This window comes from Heterocephalus glaber, unplaced genomic scaffold, assembly GCF_053883595.1.
Source record: "Heterocephalus glaber isolate CG9 unplaced genomic scaffold, H.glaber_assembly_v1.0 deba00001662, whole genome shotgun sequence".
NCBI lineage: Eukaryota > Metazoa > Chordata > Mammalia > Rodentia > Bathyergidae > Heterocephalus > Heterocephalus glaber.
In genome coordinates, this window is record NW_028258403.1 from 14986188 (window position 1) to 15009734 (window position 23547).

General features: G+C 41.9%; 1 protein-coding gene and 1 long non-coding RNA gene across 2 annotated transcripts in view; both read right to left on the minus strand.

Moving 5' to 3' along the window:
• Egln3 (egl-9 family hypoxia inducible factor 3) overlaps window positions 1-2009 on the minus strand; it is a 28136-nt gene extending 26127 nt beyond the window's left edge. The window contains exon 1 of the mRNA XM_004867577.4: window positions 1306-2009. Coding sequence (XP_004867634.1) covers window positions 1306-1662 — 357 coding nt within the window. The 5' untranslated portion in view covers window positions 1663-2009. The remainder of the gene's footprint in view (window positions 1-1305) is intronic.
• Window positions 2010-4808: 2799 nt separating this feature from the next.
• Window positions 4809-23547, minus strand: part of LOC110346243 (uncharacterized) — a 44746-nt gene continuing 26007 nt past the window's right edge. Inside the window, exons 3-4 of the long non-coding RNA XR_015445763.1 lie at window positions 15703-15795; window positions 4809-5768 (exon numbers count right to left, since the gene is read on the minus strand). This is a non-coding gene — a long non-coding RNA (uncharacterized LOC110346243). The remainder of the gene's footprint in view (window positions 5769-15702; window positions 15796-23547) is intronic.

The following is a 23547-nucleotide window of genomic DNA, read 5'->3' on the forward strand; positions in this document are numbered from 1 at the left end:
GCTAACTCTTAACTTTTCCCAAAACAAAGTAACATTTAGAAAACAACATTTTCTTTTAAGATTTACTGTGTGTTCACCTTCAAGGATGATTTCAGATATTCTATCCATGTTCTCATTGCTTTAAAGTGTACAGCCATCTATGGTTCCCGGCTCCATGCACCCATATCAACCCCTTGGCTTCCACATATATTCAATCTTTACTATTTGCCTTTCATTAAGAGTGTTCCTCTCAGCTTGTGAGAAAAATGAAATACTCTTATCACAAGATTAATTTTACATTGAGAAAGTGTTACCCTTATTGTCAAAGAATGGTACATAGCTGAATGTTTATCTTCTCTCAAACGCTAGTACACTCTAGTACACTCTGCCTGTTTTTTGATAAAAGTGGTCCATCCTTCCTTGACCAGACCACAATACACAAGGGCAACTCACTCAGAATCGTCACTAGAAAACTGCCTGGACTATGAAGAATGGCTTAGTAGCAAGACTACCCCAAAGTAACGTACATGCACTGACATAATGGCACCTATGTGTTCCCATATTTCTGCCAATCTACCTGTAAATGTTTCCAAAGTAAATTACCAACTACCCAAAGAGTCATTTCTGGCCAGGTGAAGAAAAACAAGGTTTCTATCCAGAAGTTCTTGACTACTCTCTCTTGAGCGCTTAATTGGTTGCTTTGAGTAGGTTTTGTCACAAATCCTTAGGAAAAAGTGTGCACCAGGACACAATTTTGTCAAGTAGATGGTCTATCAGTGTCCCAAGTCCGAGAGGTCAAGCACAGCACTCAGAAATGACGAAAAGCTTCTCCTTTCACATGTCAAACTCTTCCCACTCCTGCCAAGCTCCACAAACCAACTGCCACAACGCAAAATCACAACTGACTCCAGAATCAAAGAGTGCTCTTGTAGGAACCCCTTCTGACCATAATGAAGGACAATATTAGGTGGCTAAAGTAGGCATTCAACATTACCAATACATATGTGTCTCAGATCATACACAATGTTTCTAATATCTTTTCCTTCCTTTGGATCTTTGACAATCTCCATGTCTTAAAATTGGACCAAAAGTTACAATTTTTCGGCTTGTATCATCAACCAGAGCAATTCTTTCAAAGTCACAGAAGGCCTTCTTGATACACCTGAGCCCCCTTTAAACAAGGGCTTTTGCTCAGAGGAGCTAGGGGTGGGGGGTAGAGGAGTGGTGGTGGGGAGAGAAACCAAGCTGACTTGTTAAAAACCAAAGTTCGGAACAGCCCATCATACAACCGACCCCGAACGCCTCCCGCTCCCGCGCACGTCCTACCTTGGACCTCTCCTTGACGTAGTATTTGCCCAGCCGGCTCCCACAGTACAGGACCAGCCGGTCGATGAGGGACAAGAGGAAGCTGATGGCCTCGCAGCCCTCCTCGCTGCCCCCGATCCACGTGATCTGGTCGCCCCGCAGGTGCCGCTTGGAGACGCCGGCGCGCGGCCCGGCTAGCTGGCCGTCGCGCAGGGCCCCGTTGTAGTGCAGCTGCTTCACGCGCTCCAGGACACAGTCGCCCACCACCTCGCCCAGGAAGTTGTCCAGGTAGCAGAAGCCGATCTCGTGCAGACATGGCACGATGTACTCCAGGGCGATTTTCTCCAGATCCAGCCTCATGATGTGTCCCAGAGGCATCTCGCCCTCGGCCTCGAGATCGGGGACCCCCAGTGTGCACCCCGAGAGGAAGCGACCTACGCGAGCACGAAGCCCAGGTTCGGGGAGCAGAGCCCTAGGTTCAGCAACCTGCGGCAGCCACGGTCTCCGAGCCACCGCAGCGCCGGGGACGGAGGGGAAAGTTGCTCGCAAACTCTAGGGAGAAAGGATCCCCGTTTAGGGAGCGGAGGAAATTGTGCGGGGCTCCGCCACCCGACGCTGGACTGGCCTAGTGAGGAGTCCGAGGGCCTTTTTGGAGCTGTGGATCCACCACAGCTGTGATGGCCCGAGGCGGAGTGAGGTCCGGCCCCTGAGCCGGCGGGCTGCACGCGTCACGGCCCCGCCCCGGGACCGCCTCCGGGACAGCCCTCCCCCGCCCGTCACCCAGCCCAGTCTGCCCTTCACTCCAGGAGGATCCCAGCGAGCTCCGCGCCACCCTCAGTGGTTCGTGACCAGGGGAGGGGCTGGAGAACAGATGGAATTTTTAGAAGGCTCTTCATTTGCATATTGGTTTGCATAAAATCCCGTAGCAAACTTGAAAACCTGGATCCCTCACTCTGAAATGTAAATGAAATGAACAGCACAGTTTACTGCCACATTCAGCACTAGTCACCTTCCAGACCTTTGAGTACAGTAATAAACCCAGGAGCAAATATATTGATGAAACAGTGGTCTCGGTCTGGCTTGAGCTGGTGCCTTTCCTGGTTGGCCTTTCCTCTGCTATTTGATCCTGGTCAGGAGGTTTCGGCCACCGAGGAAGTGGAAAGAAAAGAATTAAGATGTGTCATATACATGTACCAACTTCCCATAATGAATGTAATTATTATGGGTTACTAACATGTACTAGTAAAAATTAAATTAACTTTTAAAAATAAAAATAAAACGTGAACAGACATTTTCCTTTGCCCCTATAGTGTGTGCAAGGCCCTATACGATAAGGGGGATGTGCACAGTGAGGAAATGCTGGGTCATAGTACTGTAGACAGCTAAGTTAGTTAAAATATTATAGGCAGTCAGACAGGGCTGGGCCCTCAAAGAAGGCAGTGCAGAAGGCAACTGTGGCTGTTCCTTGAAGGCCAGGCTTCAGGACAAAGACAACTGACTACTCCCACACACTTCCCCTAAAGATGAGCAGCAGTAATTGATATTCTAAATAGGCATCAATCACCTGGGTGGGGGGACCAAGACCATAACGCCTTCCTTCCAGGAAAGGTCCCTGACCCATCCCTTCCAGGAAAAGTCTTTGTTCCTTCCTTGTGTGCCTACTACTTGACTTGTTTTCCTTTTTGACCCCCATTTAATCAATATTACCTAAGTGACTATACTTGTAGTCTTATTGGCTCACCATAGTTTTGTCCCACCTCATACCCACCTTGTGATTTTTCCACTGGATCAATATTACCTAAGTGACTTACTTGTTCTTATTAGTTGATTATAGTTTTTGTCCCACCTTACACACACACACACCCCCACACACACACCTTGTGGCTTTGCTCTATAAAACTCCCTTTAAAAGCAGGGTCCATGGGCATCCCACTTTTTGGGCCCCCCTTCTGTCTCTCTTAGAAAGTATCTTTCTCTCAATAAATTCTTCCTACTCTTAACCTCCATTGTTCCTAGAATTCATTCTTTGATTTTAGAGAATCTGAACTCAGCGAATTGGACATCTAGCAAGTTGGGAGTTTTAATATTTCCCTTATTTTATTTGGAGGTTCATATATCACAGGCCCTATATCAATAGTATTTGCTGAACCCTGCAAATACTATATTTTGCTTTGCCAGATATTTTTACCCACTTACCATTCAAATTTCTTACCAAAATATGATGTTCTGAAATTCTATCTTCAAAATTAATCACATGCTCATGTAACAGTAGACACTGACATCCACCCCTCCCCTACACACCCCCGCAAAGGATACATAGTATTTCAGGTCTCTGCTCTCACTTTTTCCACAAGCAGCTGCACTAATGGGAGGGCTGGACACAGCCTAGCAGACTTTTTAGTTATCTACAGATATGCTAATTGCTTTTAGGATTTTAAATTCCTTTTTCTTTGAAACACCAACTCAGAAAAAAATTCATAAATTGCAGGCAAAGCCATTTCTATACTTTTAGTTCTAAATTCTTGTGTGTTGGTGTTCTTCATTTAACTTAAACGAAAGAATGGACTGGTTTTGGGTATTATTGTGTATACAATCCCCTACAGCTTTTTCAGTTTATTCTCTTTCCAGTACCCTTCTCCTCTCCGCCACTCGGGGGGAAAATACAGTATAGCTCAGACCAAGAACAAAAAGAGCAGAGGAGAAAAGGGTGCTGCTACATAACAGAAGCAGAGCACATAGTCAGGTAAGGAACTCAAGGGTTCCTGAGGGGCAGTCTATGGTAGAGGCTCTAAGAATCTTTGAGAAAATTTCTGGTTATATTGAGATGAGGTCCCCATACATGTAGTAATGAGTTGGCATCTCTGGTGTGATCATTCAGCAGGAGGTACTCCTCCTTGGGGTAAAGGCTGGAATTGGCCAGTGCTTAGGCAATTGCCCTCTCAAGTCGCACAACAGCTCAACAATGACAAGAGTGCCTAATCATAGTAGATGCTAATAAATAGTTCCTGGTACCCAATGTCTGACCCTGCAAATGCCACAAAGGATTGTGGGCTGGAAAAGGTCTTCTTAGGAGAGGCATTGGGGAGGCTCCCCAATGAGAACTTGCTGAAAGTGTCAAGGTGATTAGCCTGGCCCAGAACAGAACGTCAGAGGCCAGTGGAGGGGGATTTGTCTCTCAGCTTTGTCTCCCTAGACAACCATGGTGGATGCTCAAGCTGCAGGATAGAAAACCTAGCATGAAAGCTGGCAGGCTGTTTATTTGCAGGAGTGAATTGGAGATGCAATAACAAGGTGGGGGGGGGGGGGCTGTCTCCCACTTTTGCTTGAACCCCAGGAGTAACTTTGGCCCCTTAAGTGATCTCCTCCAGGGGTGACCAAGAAAGCAGGTATGGGGCAGCCTGAATGTGGGCTCTGGTGGTCAGTGGTCTGTGTTTTTCCCAGCTTTGGGGTCTGTTGCAGAGATCAGAAATAGATATCCCTGAAGAGGGACAGAATTAAAAAGGAGAAGAAATGACAGATAATCCTTGATAGCTGGCCAAAACTTTTCTAGATGAAGGCTCTTTATAGATACACTGATACTAGGAGGAATATAATTTGAAGGCAATTTACAAAGGACTAGAAACCTATAGTAACTGGTCAATGAGATGTTGGTCAAAAAAGAAAAATACATAAAATTATATACTCACCTCCCAGAATGAACATGTTGACCCAGGATTTTAAATCTTATGACTGGGTAATTACTATCCAAATAATATTTCAGTAATTTCACAGTAAAGCACAACTAGTCTTATAACTAGAACAGCAGTTTAAACACAGTCCTGGTAACAAGGCCATCTGTTCTAGATGACTTTAGTTGCAAAGCATGGTGTAGAGTGGAATTCAATCCCATGGCACCATCCCTACTTGGCAAGGGCACTTATTAATCAACCAAGGCTCTCCCAATCAGCTTGAGGCTGCTAGCACTGCATCTGGCATAGAAACCAGAGATATTGGGGCTGGCAAAAATTAAAGTATATGATTATACAGAAGGACACAGACAGGCTGGAGCCAGGCATGAGCTCTGAGGCTGAGCATCAGAGAGGCAAACCCCAAACTACTTGTTCAAGTGCATTAGTTTTAGTTATTTATCCATTAATCTGTATCATTTTCATGACGAATATTGTACTAGTCAGTTTTCTGTCACTGTTACCAAGATATCTGAAATAATCAACTTATAAGGGAGAAAGATGTTTTTGGCTCATGGTTTCAAAAGTTTCAGTCTGTGGATATTTGGCCCAACTTCCTAAGGGTTTCTAATACCTCCCGGTAGTGCCACAGGCTGGTGACCAAGCCTTTAGCATATAGGCCTTTTGGGGACATTTATAATCCTAACCATAACAAATATTAAAGTATATTTTCATATTAACAACTAAAACTAATTTCCATGACATTTGGTCACATTGTTTTCCAGAAAGCATCTGCCCAAATGTTGTCATCTTCAGCATCTGAAGGAGAAGGGAGAAAGAAGGATGTTGAGTTTCTTTTCCTCGCAATTTGAACTGGAAGGTATCTTAGTGGTCACCTTGTCCCACCTCACTTTCTTGCAGATGAGGAAACAAAGGCTTCAGGGGCCAGACATTAGTAACTTTCCTGGGTGAGAAGACTCTGATGAGTGGAAGAGGAAACCTGGGATCCTTCTGCCTTCTCAACTCCCACAAAGAGAGTACACTCACTCTCTTATTTATGTATGCACCCGTTTTGTTTTAGTGAGATAAAATTCACAAAATGTAAAACTAACCATTTCATTTGATTATAGCCAAAAGACTGAGAAGCCTTTAAAACTAAACAATAAATTAAACCATTAAAATTAGCTATTTCCAAGTGAAGGATTCAGTGGAATTTAGTACACATAGTCACAAGGCTATGCAATCACCATCTCTCTCCAATTCCAAAATATTTCACCACCCCCAAAGAAAAGCCTATCCCCATTAAGCAGCTGTTATCCATCCTCATTTGGCAACTACAGATCTGCTTTCTGCCTTCATGGATTCACCTATTCTAGATATTTCCTATAAATGGAATCACATTATACATGATCCCTTATGACTGGCTTTCTTCACTTAGTATAAGGTTATTTTCCAGGTACATGCACATTGTACTATGTATGAGTACCTCATTTTTTATGGCTGAATAATATTCTAGTGTATAGCAATACCATGATTTGTTTGTCCACTTATCAACTGGTGGCTATTTGGGTTCTTTTTATCTTTGGACTATTATGAATAGTGCTGCTAGGAACATGTGTGCCTAAATATTTGAGTACATCTTTTCAATTATTTGGGGCATATATACCTAGGAGTGAAACTTTTGTGTCATATGGTAATTCTATGTAGTTTAACTTCTAAGGAACCACCAAACTGTTTTCCACAACAGCTGTACAGCTGTACCATTTTACATTCCCACCAGTAATCTGAGTTTTATCACCTTATTTTTTATGATGGAAACTGTCTGCATTTCTCCTGTCCCATCAAAGTCCTGCCATGTCTAAGCCTCTCCCTTCCAGGTGGTACCTGAATATTCTTTTGTGTCTGTGTTTTTTTTTGTTTTTGGTACCGGAGATCGAACTCGGGTCCTTGCACTTGCGAGGCAGGCGACAGAACCACTGGGCTAAATCCCCAGCCCTGTGTGTGTTTTTGATATACCATATTAACAGGAGGTTTATCATATATTGAATTACTTCAATTAGAGCAAGGGTCATCTTATTTATTGATCAATCACTTTGTAACATTTGATACTGTACCATATGTTTTGCAAACATTACTTCAAGTAATTCTTATAACACCACCAAGAAATAGGTATCTCCTATTGTACAAATGACAAAGATGAGACACAGAAAAACTAAGTTCACAATGAGAAAGTACTGGAGTGCAGGATGAAGGGGAGATCCCAATGGAGTAAGAGGAGAGGGGAAAGAATCATGTTATGCCTTGAGTTTGGCATAGAAATATATTTGCACTTAAGTACTCTTTTCTGTTATAACTCTTACTTAGAATACTTTCACCTACGATGACAATTTTAATCATTGGTTTCCTAACTGATACTTGGCGCAGAAGAGACATAAGCAAAACTTAGAATAAATTACTTAGTTGACTGTATTACGAGTCACTTCCCAAGTTACAAATGAGGATTTGCTTCTTGCTTTATTTGAGTTATGGCCCAAGGTTTTCAGGAATCAAATACAAATCAACACAAATCAAACACAGGAAGTGTTTGCAGCTAGGAGCTAGGGAAACAAGACAAGCCTGCCCAAAGTGACTTTAATGGTCTCGAGTACACTGGTATAAATTGGGTTAAGCAAGCATCTGACTGTGTCCCCTTCTCTGTGGAGCTGAACTAAGTCTACTCTTTCCCATGACTGAGAGGATGGGCAAAGAAAGCCACTTTCTATAGCAGCCCTTAATCGCGTCTAAGCATATAGACAAGTTCCAGTCTCATTTGTTCTTTGATAATTCTGGCCACATGCTGATTCTGAGAAATGTGACATCAGGAATATTCATTAATATTTTCCAATGCATTTCTTATTTAAGTTGAAAAGTTAAAAAAACCTTTTGCATCAACCATAAAAATACAGCAGTGTGAAATTTTAATATAGAATACTTTTGTAAAGGCTTTCCTAAGGTGTTTTATTCATTAGCATTTTACACCTTACTTTATCTTATTTGGAATAAATTTATTTTACAACAGTTTCAGATTTACAGAGAAGATATGAAGATTTATATGCAATGTTCCTATATACCTCACAGCCAGTTTTCTCTGTTACTACATCATACATCAGTATGGTTAGACCTGTCATAATTTATGAACCCATTCTGATACATTATTATTAACTAAAGTACTTGTTTTGCTCAGATTTCATTCATTTGTACTTAATGACCTTTTTATTTTCCAGGATCCTTGGGAAATTGTGCAGAGGTTGAAATAAGTTCACAGTCTTTTTAGGGAAATACAGTGGACCCTTGACTTATGAATTTGATCAGTTCCTGGGGGCTGTTTGTAACTAAGTCAATACAGCTGAGATCTGGATGTTTACCTGGGTACATGCTATAGATAGCAAGAGGCAGATTAATCTCCCATTAACCTAACTAACTCAAGTTGTTCATATGTCAGGCTGGTCATAATTTGAGGGTCCACTGTATATGCTGTTAGTCTTCTTAGCTCGTTAGCTCCTGCAGAAAATGGTTTAGAAATCCCAAGGTGGAAAGGAATGGTTACTCACAGAATATGCCTCCTTCCCTTCCTATCAGCTCATTTTGGTGGGACCATTTTCGAGGAGGTCTCTGTGCACCAAAGGGGCCCTAGGGTTTTTGTAGCTGATCTTATCCTCTTCTCTCCTGGCCTGGTGGCGGGAGCATGACACAGAGTGCTAGGCACTACCAGTCCTAGGCGTCAGTGTTCTAGCAGATCTCAGCTTTTGCCAATCTATTCACCTCCTCCCTCACTCCAGAGAAAGAGCTTGATTGGCTGTGGCTTTCAAACTTCGCTGTCCATAGAAATCACCTGGTAAACTAGTTAAACACCAATTGCTGAACCCCACCCCTAGAGCTAAGATTCAGTAGGCTTGGGTGGAGCCCATACAATGCCTGCCTATCTTTTTTTCTAACCCTTTCTTTCTCTCTTTCCTTCCTTCCTTCTTGCTGCCTTCCTTTCTCTCTCTCTCTCCTCCCCCGCCCCCCCCGCCCCCCCCCTCTTTCCCCTGGTAGTGGGGACTGAACCCAAGGCCTTCACACTGTGCTGTAGGCCTTTACATCTCTAGCCTTTTATAAATGTATGTATTATTTTGAGACAGGATCTTGCTAAATCGCTAACTTCCCCAGGTTGGCTTGAATTTGTGATCCTTCTGCCTCAGTCTCCCAGAACACTGAAATTACAGGCGTGCACCACCTCACTCTGCTTAATTTGCATTTCTGATCAGTTCCCAGGAGCTGCCTCTGCTGGTCTGGAACTACACTTTGAGACCCACTGTTTTATTTTTTTTATTTTTTATTTTTTGGTACCAGCAATCGAACTCGGGTCCTTGCACTTGCGAGGCAGGCGCCAGAACCACTGAGCTAAATCTCCAGCCCTGAGACCCACTGTTTTAATCCATCCATTCATGGCATAACCATGATGACCAATAGTGGTTTAGGGGTGGGCAGGTGATCTATACCAGCAAATTCAGTGGTTTAGACCCTAGTTGTACAATTACCTGAGAGCTTCTAAAAACAGCCCAGAGCTGGGCCCTACCCTAGACTAATAAGTTCATATTTCTGAAGATAAACCCTAGATACAGAGTTTTTAAAAATTAAATAAATAATAGTATACAATAAATTATATACATAAAATAATAACAATAAGCAAATTATAAAGCATCCTGGTGATTTAACATGCAGCAGTGGTAAGAATCACTGGCTTGCTTGAATTGAAGAGAATTGATATGGAAGGGAGAAGTCTCTTTTTCTTTCCTGCTGAACATGAAGAAAGGAAATTTAGCCTGCCCTGGCAGCTACCTTGTCACCATGAAAGGAGCCTCATCTCAGGATGAAGCCAAAACAGAGGAAGGCAGAGCAGTGTTCAAAGAACTTGGGACACTGGTGACATCACGTTGCTGCTTGTCTTATAGTTCCTGGACCCTGTCCTACCTCAGGACTTTCAGTTCTGGGGGAGAACACATTTCCTCATCTTTAAAGCCAGTGTAAGTCACTAGTAGTCTTAAGCTTTTTAATCAATAACACCCAAGAAATGCGTGGTTGCCCTGAATAAGGGCACTAAGCAGCTTCTGCTCTTGCAGATGCCTCCCCTGGTTCCAGCCTCCTGTACATTCCAGGGGACCAGCTTCCCCATCAGAAGATGGACTCAGTAGAGACCAGACCCACATGGGCCAGACAGTTCTAGTTGCAATCCTGCAGCCGAAGTTCCCTCCACCTCCACACTGCGCACTTCTAGAACTTCCCGCAAGAGAGAAAACAAAACAGCACAAGAAAACACCCAGAATTCCACCTGAAGTCTAAAATAATGAGTTTTCTCTTTCTACCTAAGCAACCCATCTCATGATAATCTAATGGGAAGTCATGTGATTATATTCATGAATTATCTTCTTAAATTGAAAACTTACATTAAATTGCAAACTAAGTACATTAGTTTCTTTTAAATATTTATAATAGGAAGATGGTAGAACATACATACATACATACTCAACACCAGAAGCTGGCTGATACAAATAAGTCCCCATCAAATGCTTATTACATAAATTTAGCATACCGGGTTACAAAACAGAATATATATATAAGGTAAAAGATAAATGTGTGTGTGTGTGTGTGTGTGTGTGTGTGTGACAGAGAGAGAGAAAAAGAGAGATTCATTAAAACGTTATTAGTGGGCCAGGGATTTAGCTCAGTGGTGCCACCACCTGTCTTGCAAGTGCAAGGTTCGATCCCCAGTACCGCCCCCCCCAGAAAAAAAAGTTATTAGTGACTGTTTCTAGGTAAGTGGGACCATTGAAATTTTTGATGTTCTATTGTTTTTGTTTTTGTTTTTCAAATGGGCACATATTACTTTTATAGAAAGAAAACAATTTAAGGGATATGGGATTGTTTTTCCTACTTGACAACAAATCTTTAATTCTTTCCTGTGCTGGTCACTGGCTTATGTGAACTAAGTTCCCTTCTTGACATGCTGCACTCTGGGTTTTTGGAGGTGGCTAAAATCCTGTGAAGTGCATTTCCCACATTTCCTTGCCAGCTGGCCTAGTTCCATGCAGCCAGTGGGAGGCACTGGTGGGAAACTGCATGAAATGAGGGAGAGATCACACCCACACCCACCCCCAACACACGCTTTATGCTTCTGGCAGTGGCTGGGGCAGGCAGCGTTGGCAGCAGTGGGGTCCTGGTACCCTTCAGCGGTTCCAGGAAGGGAATCAGTTGTCCTGGCAGTGGCCAGCTCGAACTGTATTGGTGGCTTCCCACAGTGTCAGAGGCCAGATACTCTTGGGCTGTGATAACACCCCCACCTTGCTCTGTTGCTCTAGTCATGGAAGTGGCAGTGACTTCCCACAGGTACTTCTCTTGGGGTTACCATATCTTGCCCTTTTTTGTTCCTCCAGTCTTTCCAATACATTTATTATCAATGCCTTTTGTTAAATTTCCTCTGTTTAAAATGCTTTTTTAGTTACTTTTCTCTCATTGCTGAGACAAAATATTGGACACCCAAAGTTAAAGGAGGAAAGGTTTATTTAGCTCACAGTTTGTAGAGGTTTCAGTCCAAAATCGGCTGGCTCCAAAGCAGGGTGGCACATGGTAGAAGAGCAAGAGTTCATGGTGGTGGAAGACAGCAAAAACAACAACAGAGCAAGGGGGAAGACAAGTCTCTTTCTGCCCTTTATATTGTATGCAGGGTACTGGGATTAGGGCAGTGCCAAACCAATCAGTGGACTGATTTAGTAATCACACACCCTTAATCCCAGCATTACACACTCTAGAGTCAGCCACCTCTGAAAAAAACCCCACTATGACAGCATGAGGCTTTGGGGGGTACATCTGTAACAAATGCCTACGGTGATTTCCATTTTCTGTGCTGGAAACCCATTGATATGCTCACAAATCTTCAATTCCTACACGGAATTCGTCAGCAAATTGTTGGACAAAATGGCCCCGGGGAGGTCTGGTACTCTAAATGACACCCCTTTCTCCTTGACAGGTCGTTTTGGTAAAATCAAAACTTATCCTCTCCGGGAAAGCGAAATTTAACTCACCACCCTACTCCACTACTCACCCCATCCTTATCCTTAATAAGTTTAAACTCTGTCACCAGCCCCAGCAATACAACCAATCGTCAACCCCCATGATGCTCTCCTGACACACAACCCTTTATAAACCTCACCCAGTTAGTCTTTCTCTTTCTCCATTGTTTGAGACAGCCCAGCAGCTCTGTCCCCAATAAAGCCTTGCCTCGGGTGCTCCTGTTTTGGCTGGATTTCTTTCACAAATCCTGCCAATTGTCCTGCCACTTGTAAATCCAGCTGTGCCTCTTCTCCTTGTCTCCATTGCCACTATCACCCCAGCCCACCGTCATCTTCCACTTGCATGGCTGCAACAGACTCCCTCAGACCTCACAACTTCTACCTTGCTTTTGTTCAAAATGATATAACCCCATTAGCTACTGCCGACTCCGTTCTCCAAGCTAGTTTCAAAGTCAACTTTAAGGCCATATGAAGGACAACCAGAGAATTTCCCTTCTCACTTGATCTCATTCTTGACATAGTTTTAGTTCTTACTCTCTTATAATACTCATTCCACTCATTCATTCATCAACAAATATTTTCTGTGTTCCAGGCACTGTACTGGGCACCAAATGCACAGATGAAGATGATGGAAATCCTAAGCTTCTGACGCCTTTGTGCAAAATGAAAACAGTGCATAAGGAAGCCTATGAATAACTTTGGTAAATTTAGGTAATGGTTACATTATTTTTTTTTTTTTTTTTTTTTTGTACCGGGACGAACTTGGGACCTTGTGCTTCCAAGGCAGGCACTGGAGCCACTGAGCTAAATCCCAGCCCAATGATTACATTCTTGAGAAAGTAAAATAGCTAAAGGCTGAATTCAGTGGCACAAGCCTGTAATCCTAGCTACTGAGGAGGAGCCTGAGGCAGAAAGGTCACAAATTCAAGACCACTGAACCAAGATGCATTATGTAAAGGTACAATTCCCAATGAGAAATGTAATTGTGTTGTATACCTACAATGTACCAATAAAGAATTTAATTTAAAAAAAAAAAAAAAAAAAGACCACTGAGGCAACTTAGCAAGATCCTGTCTCAAATAACATTTTTTTTTTTTTTGGTACCAGGGATCAAACTCAGGACCTTGCGCATGCAAGGCAGGCGGTGGAACCACTGAGCTAAATCCCCAGCCCAATTTGTCTTTTCGGTTTTTTTGTTTGTTTGTTTGTTTTGTTTGGTTTGGTTTTTGGTACCGGGGATCGAACTCGGGTCCTTGTGCTTTCGAGGCAGGCAGTGGAACCACTGAGCTAGATCCCCAGCCCTCAAATAACATTTTTAAAAAGGTCTGCAGATATAGCTCAGCAACAGAATGTTTGCCTAGCATGCATAAGGTCCTGGTTTCAAATTATCAGGCATCATGAAGTCTGTAGCATCCAAGAAATCTTCCCTGAGAAGGTAACATTTGTTCCAAGGCCAGAGTTTACCAGAAGGAACCAGCAGGGCTACACTGAGTCTTGTGAGGCCCTATTTAAATATGTTAAGATTATGGTGTCTTTCTTCCCTCCACATGGAGTAATGTGAAATAAAAGTAATCAACCAAGGCTTAAAATAAGTGCAAAGAAGATAAAATAAAAAGTTTCATTTCTCCCTAGTCAAATTCTTTCCAAATTATTTTTCAATTTTTAGGCTTTTACTTGCTTATTGTCCAAATATATGGCTAATCTGTTTACTAAGTTATCTAGTACTTAGGGCTATCCATGTGATAATTAGAAAACAGCATTCCAAGACAAGAACAGAACAGATGCAGACTTTGACACCAGAGTTGGTGCCCACAACCCCCTTGAGACAGGAGATTAGGGCATGGCCAAACAGCTGAGCAAGTGGGCATGTCCTGTCAATCACAGAGATCCAGGAACACATTGGCAGAATACATCTACCAAGCCCTGTCCCTGGGGCCAATCAGAAATTTCTATCTTCAATTCTTCTGAAACAAAATCAAGTAGGTTTTTTTTATAAGATGACATAGATCTGACATCAGTCTGAAGAATGGAGTATACAAAAGACCTTTGTTAACTTTGTAGCCACTGTGAACTCTGTAGCTGCTCTTACTCTGCAGAACGTACTTCTTTTCCTACCGATGATAAATGTAAAACCTCGATACCTTTTTCATGTATCTTGTCTAATTCTCTGTTTAGGATTTCAAAGACCTGGAAAGAGCCTACAGAATCCCAGAACCCAGTAACACCATGGGTGTTACCCATAAATAAAGCCTTACTCAGACATGCCTGCTCCTTTGCATGTTGTTTACGGCAACCTTTGTTCTAGGATGACTCTGAGTGACTGTCTCCCTAAACATTGTTTCCTTTTGGCCTCTCGCAGGGCAGCTCAACATGCAGCACAACAGAAACCTTAAATCAGGCAAAGCCTAAATATTTACTATGTGACCTGTTACAGAAAAAGTGTGCCAACCCCCAGGCATGCATTTATTCACTTTTGAGGTGAGATCAGGAGATGCTGGCCAATTTTCAGCTGTTGGGGAGGGGGGGGAGGACATGATTTTTTTTTTTTTGAACTTTTTATTTTTTGGTACTGGGGATCGAACTCGGGACTTTGTGCTTTTGAGGCAAGTGGTGGAACCACTGAGCTAAATCGCTGGTTCATTTTTTTTTTTTTAAAGGTGACTTCAGCAGCGAAGAAGAGAATGGCTGGTGGGATGGGGGAAGCCATAATCATCAGAGCTCCTCAAGGGAGAGACCTTTGGCTGAGGTGATTTTTCTCCTCAAAGGGCTCTTGGTGTCCTTCTGAATTGCACCCAGCTTTTGTGACCACCCCACTGCAGATGGCAAGTAGTAGGTCATCACCCAAGCATTGACAGACCAGCTATGAATCACAGCTCCCACTACCCTCTCCTTGATTTTTATGAATTGGCTAGGAGGATTTGAGAATTTAAGGAGACACATTTGTGAACAGACAGATGAAGAGGTGGACAGGGTGAGGCAGGGCAGGCAGGGGAAGAGCTTCTGTACCCTTTTTGGGTCACTGCACTCCATCCTCAAGTCACCTCTATGCATTCAGTGACTCCAAAGCTCAGAGTCTGTGGTTCCAGAGTTTTTATGGTGCTTAATCACCATCACCCTCACCCCAGGGGTTGTGGGCAGGGCTGAACATTCCAACTCTAATCCTCTCCTCTCTGGGTCTTTTTTGGTGACTGGCCCCACACTGAGGCTATCTAGCTGGTTTCTAAATCAGCTCATTAGCATAAACTCAAGTGTTATCCAATGGGTCTTATTATAAATAACAAAAGGCTCCTATCATTCAGGAAATTCCGGGGGTTTTAGGAGCTCTGGGACCAGAACCAGGGACAAAGACCAAATACATTTCTCTAGATAACCAGATACCGTGAGCCTTCCCATCTGATTAATCATGTGTTTGTGAGGCTGCTCACATGCCCTTGCCAGAGTCAGGCCTTCAGAGGGAACTCAAACTTCCATATCACATTTCCATTCAGGACCTCTGCCAGCCATCAGAGCCATGTGGAATATGTCCTGGCTTTTGGGGACAAGCTGGTGCAACCCTGGGAGGCTAAGGACAGAGTTCTGGTGGTGTGACCCCACACCCCACACCCCCTGCTCCATGGTCCCCAAGACAGTGCACAGAGCCTTCTGGGCTTTGTGGAGGAACTTACCTTTGCAGGCTTCCCTGATCCCATGCTGGTCTCTTTCTCCAACTTGGGACAGCCACCTTTCTGTCTCCTGCTTTCTTCTCCAAGTATGGCTTCCTATTGGGAAAGGGAGCAGAGTCAGGCTGTGCAGGGTCATGGGGCTGGCGGGACTTCAGAATTTCCTTGATTGATGGGGAGTGGCCAGTTGTGCCACGCTTCCTTTGTTCGTATTATAACTGCATTCAAGGCTCATTTCCAATTTTTAAATAAATTGACTTCTAAGCCAGTGTGATTTGAGTTGAAATCTTCTGTGAAAGGACTGTGGGAAGGTACTTTTGCTTCATAAGTCTGACCACAAATCAAAGGAAGGTAGAGAGTGCCTCAGAGGCACCACGAAATAATAACAAAAAAGAAAATTTTATATAGTAGGGTTTTTGAGGGGTTTTGTTGTCGTTGTTGTTTTCTTTGGTTTGATTTGTTATTTTGTTTTGTTTGCAGTACTAGGAACTGAACCAAGGGCCCCAGGGCCTTCACACTGAGCTACATCCCCAAACTTTTTACATTTTTTTATTTTGGGACAGGATTTCACTAAATTGCCCAGGCTGGCCTCAAACTTAACATCCTCCTGCCTCAGGTTCACATAACTTCTCTTCCTGATATATGTGCCTGTCATCGCCCCTGCTGGCTAGGTTTACTCCTCGACTTTCTCCAAACCTCCCTAGCAACAGCGTGTATTTTAATATTATTGATAGCTAAGTTAGGTAGAAATATTATAGGCAGTCAGACAGGCCCTCAAGGGAGTCAGTGCAGAAGATGAGAACACATTATACCTGTGGCTGGAGGCACATCTCTCAGAGGCCAGGCCTCAAGGTAAAGGCAGAATGATCAGGCCTACATGCCTCCCGGGGTGGGGGTGGGGGGGAATGTAAGATAAGTGGTATCACTTGGTCAAATAAAGTCTAGATAGACATCAGTCACCCAGGTGGGTGACCAGGACCTCCTGATCCATCCCTTCCTAAAAAGGTCTTTGTTCTTTCCATATACCTTTGCTACGTGACCTGCTTCCCTATTGGATCAATATGACCTAAGTGATTATATTTGTAATCTTATTGGTTGATCATAGTTTTGACCCACATCGTAACTGCCTCGTGATTCTGCTCTATAAATCTGCCTTTGAGAAGTGGGTTCATTGGCAACTCACTTTCAGATCCTCTTCTGTCTCTCAGGAGCGCTCTCTCTCAATGAATTTTTCCTACTTGTAACATCCATTGTTCCTTAGAATTCATTCTTCAATTTGGGGGAACAAAAAGTCAGTGTATCTGACATCTGACAAGTTTGGGAGTCACATTTATTCCCCTATATCAGAAGGAAGGATGGATTAGGAAAGTAAATGGAATCATGTTTTTCAGAACTGCCTGTCCAGAGCTTGCATCCCTCCCCCTCGAGTTTTTAAATATTTTCTGCCTTCTTTTTTTGTTGTTGTTTAATGTGGTGAAAATCACATAACTTCTCTTCCTGATATACTTGCCTGTCATCTTCCCTGCTGGCTAGGTTTACTCCCTACCCTCCTTAAACTTTCTCCAAACCTCCCCAGCAGGAGCATGTATTTTGTCTGACAACTGGCAAAAATGAAACACACCAAGAGTGGATACCAGGTAATTTTAAAAAGACAAAAACTGTTTAAAAGCTGCTTGCCCTCAAGAAGTTTAAGCCCCTCAGGGAATGTTGCTATCATCTGGGTAAATATGAGATTAGGAAGAGTGGTTTTGCTGCAATTAGAGATCAGGAGAGCCAGGGAGAGGAACCAATAGATGCAGGTGTGAGACTGGGCTGTCCTAGCAAATTAGGGGCCCATCATGTGTTCAGAGAACTAGACTGTCAAAGGAGGGAGGTGCTCACAGAGGCTCTGCTGTGCAGATTTTTAAAAAATATTATCAAGTAGCCAGTGAGGACCCCCCCCCCCCCGGGACGCCCACCAGCCTGCAGCTCAGCCACGGGCAGAGCAGGCTTGGGCTGACTGCACCCTGCTCAGTCCGGCTTGCTCCGCCCACTTGCAACCAGGAGACATAGCTTGAGACCCAGCTGGAGACCTAACAGAAGACCTAGCTGAAGTGAACAACGGAGAGAGGGCCTCTCTCAGGCTCCCTGATGAAAACTGAAGCCCACTGCAAAAGTGAAGAGAATCTCTGCAATAAAGGCACACCAGACCACCATGCTTGGTAAGTTGGAGGGATCATCACTTCCCATCAGAACCTGGACTATCTTCAGGGGAAAGGCAGCTGGAACCTGCAATAGAACCTTGCACAGTTCAACCATGCAGGAGGACAGGGAGCTCAACTTGAGACTTGCAGCCAGAAATCTGCCTGAATCTCATGGGTCTGTGACTGGCTTACTGAGACTCATTGACTTATATCTGCACACTGCTGCCCACATTGTCTATTGTGACAGCACAGACATACCCTGAAGGAGGCCCTTCATTTTTATCTTTATTTGTTATTTTCAAAACTATCACTATTTTTTTGCTCTTATTTTTAATTTTTTTCTTCTTTGCTACTCTTTAAAAATTTTTATTTTTCTCATTTTTCTTTCTTTTCTCTTTTCTATCTCTCTCTCTCTCCCTCTCTCCCTTGCTGTCCCACATTGTTCTTCATCTCCCTTTGTGTTTCTGTTCTGGCCCTAATTCGTATTTCTTCATCTTTCTTTTCTTCTCTTTCCTTCTCTTGCCTGTGCCCTCTGGCCTCACTGCTAACCTTCCCCTATCCTTCTGCTTACCTACTGCTCCCTCTCCAACTTCTAACTTTCCATCCCGAAGGGTAAAGTTACTATATTGAAGAGTTTATTCACTATAAACATGTGTTCGGTTGGTCCTTGATTTTAATTTAATTCACATAGTTAAAGGTGATAGATTAATAACTACCACAAACTGTCATTTTCTAACCTATACTTGATGTTATTGTGTTGCTGATTGTATCACTTGGGCTAAGGTGTTGTGATTGATCTAATCAGTTCCTTCCTGGTATAATGAAAATGAGATAGCCTCAGTGCCATTAGAGACTCAAAACCTAAAGACCAGTTATATCTGGAAGACACCTCTGAGAAGCAATCATTCCATAAGGGTTCTAAATACATTAACAAAGATACTTACAATAAGCAACTTCAAAATATCAACCCAGGAACTAAACCAAGGACAGTACTAAAAACAAAAATGAGAAGACATTTAAGTAAGGCCCAAACTCGGACTTCCACCTGACAAAAGGCAAATTTGGGGGGAAACAAGGTGGAAAAGTCTGATAATCAACCACCTGGACACCCTGAACTGATAGCACAGGAAGTAACAAAACAGATGGATGAGGCTCTAGAAAAATTCAAAACAGAGATAATCTCCCAGATAACTACAGACATGGTGAGCAGAGTGAAAGACATGATTCGAGGCTCTGGAACAGAAACAGATAAAAAAATAGATGAGCTCAGAAATATACTGGAAGCGACAAATGCCCAGCATAAGAAAGAAATGGAAACCATGATCACCCAACATAAGAAAGAAATGGAATCCATGAAACAGATTCAAACAGATATACAGGAGATCAAAAACTCTACTGAAAACATGCAGAGCAGATTAAGGGAATCTGAAGATAGAATATCAGATGTAGAAGACAGGATTGAGGTTAAGGACCATGAAAACAGAGATTTCTTAAAAATAGTAAGGGACCATGAGAAATCAATCCAGCACCTGGTAGATGATGCAAAGAAGAATAAGATAAGACTGACAGGAGTCCATGAAAAAACAGGAGAAAGTACAATTGACATTAAAAAAAACCGTTCACAGAAGTAATAGTAGAAAACTTCCTAGACAGAGGTGGAGAATTGGACATACAGATAAGTGAGGCATATAGAACTCTAACTAGCCATGATCAAAAAAAATCTACACCTAGACATATAAAGATCCCAGAAACCCAATAGAAGAACAAAATCCTCAGGCAGTTAGAGAAAAGAAACAAATCACCTACAAAGGAAAGCCCATCAGAATCACAGCAGACTTCTCAACACAAACCCTCAAATCAAGGAGAGCCTGGAGTGAAGTATTTCAAGCCCTAAAAGAAAATAACTTCCAACCTAGACTGTTGTATCCTGCAAAATTATCTTTCAAAATTGATGGGGAAATTAGATACTTCCATGACAAAGAACACCTGAGAAATCTCATGAACACCAAACCAGCACTCCAAACAATTCTAAGCAATATCCTAGAAAAAGACAATGAAGGTGACAACTCCATGAGGCCCAACACAGGGAAGCCACCGAGCAAGGTAAGACACTAAAGGGAAAGGGGGAAAAAATAAGAAATAAAAGAGCCAGCAACAGCAAAACATCATGACAAGGATGAGCCAATATCTATCAATTATAACTATCAATATTAATGGCCTCAATTCACCAATCAAAAGAAATAGACTGACAGAATGGATTAAGAAGCAAAATCCAACAATATGCTGTATACAAGAAACACACCTAACTCAAAAGGAAATCCATAGACTGAAAGTAAAAGGATGGAAAATAGTTCTCCACGTGACAGGAACCCTGAAAAAAGCAGGGGTAACAATCTTACTTGCACACATAGTAGATTTCAAACCAAAACTAATTAAGAGAGACAAAGATGGTCACTACATCCTTGTGAAGGGAACAATCCAAGAGGAAGAGATGAAAATCCTAAATATATATGCACCAAATATGAATGCCCTCAACTATACAAAACAAATATTAATGGACATGAAAAATCAAATAACCACTAATACAATTGAAGTGGGGGACTTGAATACCCCACTATCACAAATAGACAGATCATCTAGACAAAAAATAAACAATGAAATTTTATTACTGAACCAAGCTATTGAACAAATGGACTTAATGGAAGTTTACAGAGTGTTTCACCCCACAAAATCAGAATACACATTCTTTTCAGCTGCACATGGGTCATTCTCCAAAACAGACCACAAGCTAGCTCACAGGACATGCCTAAGTAAATGTAAAAGAATTGAAGTTACCCCCTGTATATTATAAGACCATAATGCAATAAAATTGGAGATCAATAACATGAGAAATCTCAAAACTCCCACAAACACATGGAAATTCAATAACACCCTCCTGAACAGCCAATGGGTCACAGAGGAAATTAAAGAAGAATTAGACAGTTTCTCAAAGTAAATGATAATGCCAGTACAACATACAGGAATCTATGGGACACAATGAAAGCAGTTCTACGAGGGAAATTCATAGCAGTGAATGTCCATATTAGGAAAACAGAGAGAACTCAAATAAATAACCTAATGCAGAACCTCAAGCTCCTGGAAAAAGAAGAGCACAATAAACCCAAAGTTTGTACAAGAGAGGAAATTATAAGGATCAGAGCAGAAATCAATGCAATGGAGACTAAGAGAATGATACAGAAAATTAATGAATCAAAGAGTTGGTTTTTCAAAAGAATAAAGAAAATCGAAAAACCTTTAGCCAACCTCATCCAAAAAAAAGGAAAGAAAAGGCTCAAATCCATGCAAAAAAGAACAAAAAAGGTGAAGTCACAACAGACCCAGCAGAAATCCAGAGGATCATCAGTACCTACTTTGAGAACCTGTACTCTAATAAAATGGAAAACACAGAAGAAATGGACAGATTCTTAGATACATTTGAATTGCCAAAGTTAAATGAAGAAGATATAGAAATTCTAAACACCCCAATTATAATGAGTGAAATTGAAAATGTAATAAAAAATTTAACAACAAAGAAAAGCCCAGGTCCTGATGGCTTTATGCTGAATTCTACAAGACATTTAAAGAAGAACTATCACCATTACTCTTTAGACTCATCAAGGAAATTGAAAGGGAAGCAAGGATTCCAAATTCATCCCTGGAAGCAAGTGTTACTTTGATTCCAAATCCAGGAACAGACCCAACCAAAAAGGAGAACTACAGGTCAATCTCCCTAATGAAGATAGAAGCAAAAATGCTCAACAAGATACTGGCAAACAGAATACAGAGGGTCATCAAGAAGATCATACACCCTGACCAAGTCAGATTTATCCCAGGGATGCAAGGGAGATTCAACATTCGTAAATCAATAAATGTAATATACTATATTAATAGAGTCAAGGACAAAAACCATATGATCATCTCAATAGATGAAGAAAAGACTTTTAACAAAATCCAACACCCATTCATGATAAAAACCCTACAGAAAATTGGAATAGAACATCTTTATCTTAACCTGATTAAGGCTATCTATGAAAAACCAACAGCCAACATCATACTAAATGGTCAAAAACTGAAAACTTTCATGCTAAAATCAGGAACAAGACAAGGATGCCCACTATCACCACTGCCATTCAATATAGTTCTGGAAACATTAGCCACAGCAATTAGGCAAGAGAAAGAAATAAAAGGAATAAAGATAGGAAAGGAAGAAGTTAAACTGTCATTATTTGCTGATGATATGATACTTTACATAGAAGACCCGAAAAACTGTGCCAAAAGACTTCTAGAGCTAATTGACAGATTCAGTAGAGTAGCTGGATACAAGGTCAACACTCAAAAAACCATAGCCTTCTTGTACACAAATAACAGACTTGCTGAGAGAGAAATTAGGGAAATAATTCCTTTTACAATAGCATCCAAAAAAATGAAATATCTAGGAATCAATCTAACAAAGGAAACAAAAGACCTCCACACTGAAAACTACCACACTCTGAAAAAAGAGATCAAGGAGGATATAAGAAAATGGAAAGACATCCCTTGTTCCTGGGTAGGAAGAACCAATATAGTGAAAATGGCCATACTTCCAAAACTATTATATGGTGCAATGCCCATTGACATTCCAAAAATATACTTCACAGAACTAGAGAAAACAATCCAAAAATTCATTTGGAACCAGAAGAGACCTAGAATAGCAAAAGCAATTCTAGGCAACAGAGACATGGCAGGGAGTATTACAATCCCCAACTTGAAACTATACTACAAAGCTACTGTGATAAAAACAGCATGGTACTGGCAAAGAAACAGACTCAAGGATCAGTGGAATAGACAGAAGATGCAGAAACAACTTCAGACATACTCAGCCACCTCATCTTTGACAAGGGAGCCAACCACCATCATTGGAGGAAAGATAGCCTATTTAATAAATGGTGTTGGAAAAACTGGATTTCAACCTGCCAAAGATTAAAACTAGACCCATACCTATCACCATGCACTGAACTAAGATTGAAGTGGATTAAAGATCTAAATATTAAGAGAGAAACACTAAACTTGCTGGAAGATAATTTAGGTAGGACTCGTGAAGACATTGGGATAGGAAAAGACTTTATGAACAAAACCTCAGTAGCATGGGAACTAGCAGAAAGAATCAACAACTGGGATCTCTTCTTATTAAAAAAGCTTCTGCACTGCAAGACAAACCACCAACAGAGCTAAGAGACAACCTACAATGTGGGAAAAAAATTTTAGCAACTGTACCTCAGACAAAGGACTCCTATCTAGAATATATAAAGAAGTGAAAGAAATCAGACCCCCCCAAATTCAAAGACCCAATTCAAAAATGGGCATCTGAAATGAACAGACATTTCTCCGACAAAGAAGTAAAAGCAGGAAATAAATACATGAAAAAATGTTCAACATCACTGGTCATTCGAGAGATGCAGATGAAAACAACCCTGAGATTCCACCTCACCCCAGAAAGAATGGCTGCTATCAAGAAATCAACCAATAACAAATGCTGGCAGGGCTGTGGGGAGAAAGGAACCCTTCTCCACTGCTGGTGGGAGTGCAGACTGGTGCAACCACTGTGGAAGTCAGTATGGAGATACCTCAAAGAACTAGGACTGGAAGTCCC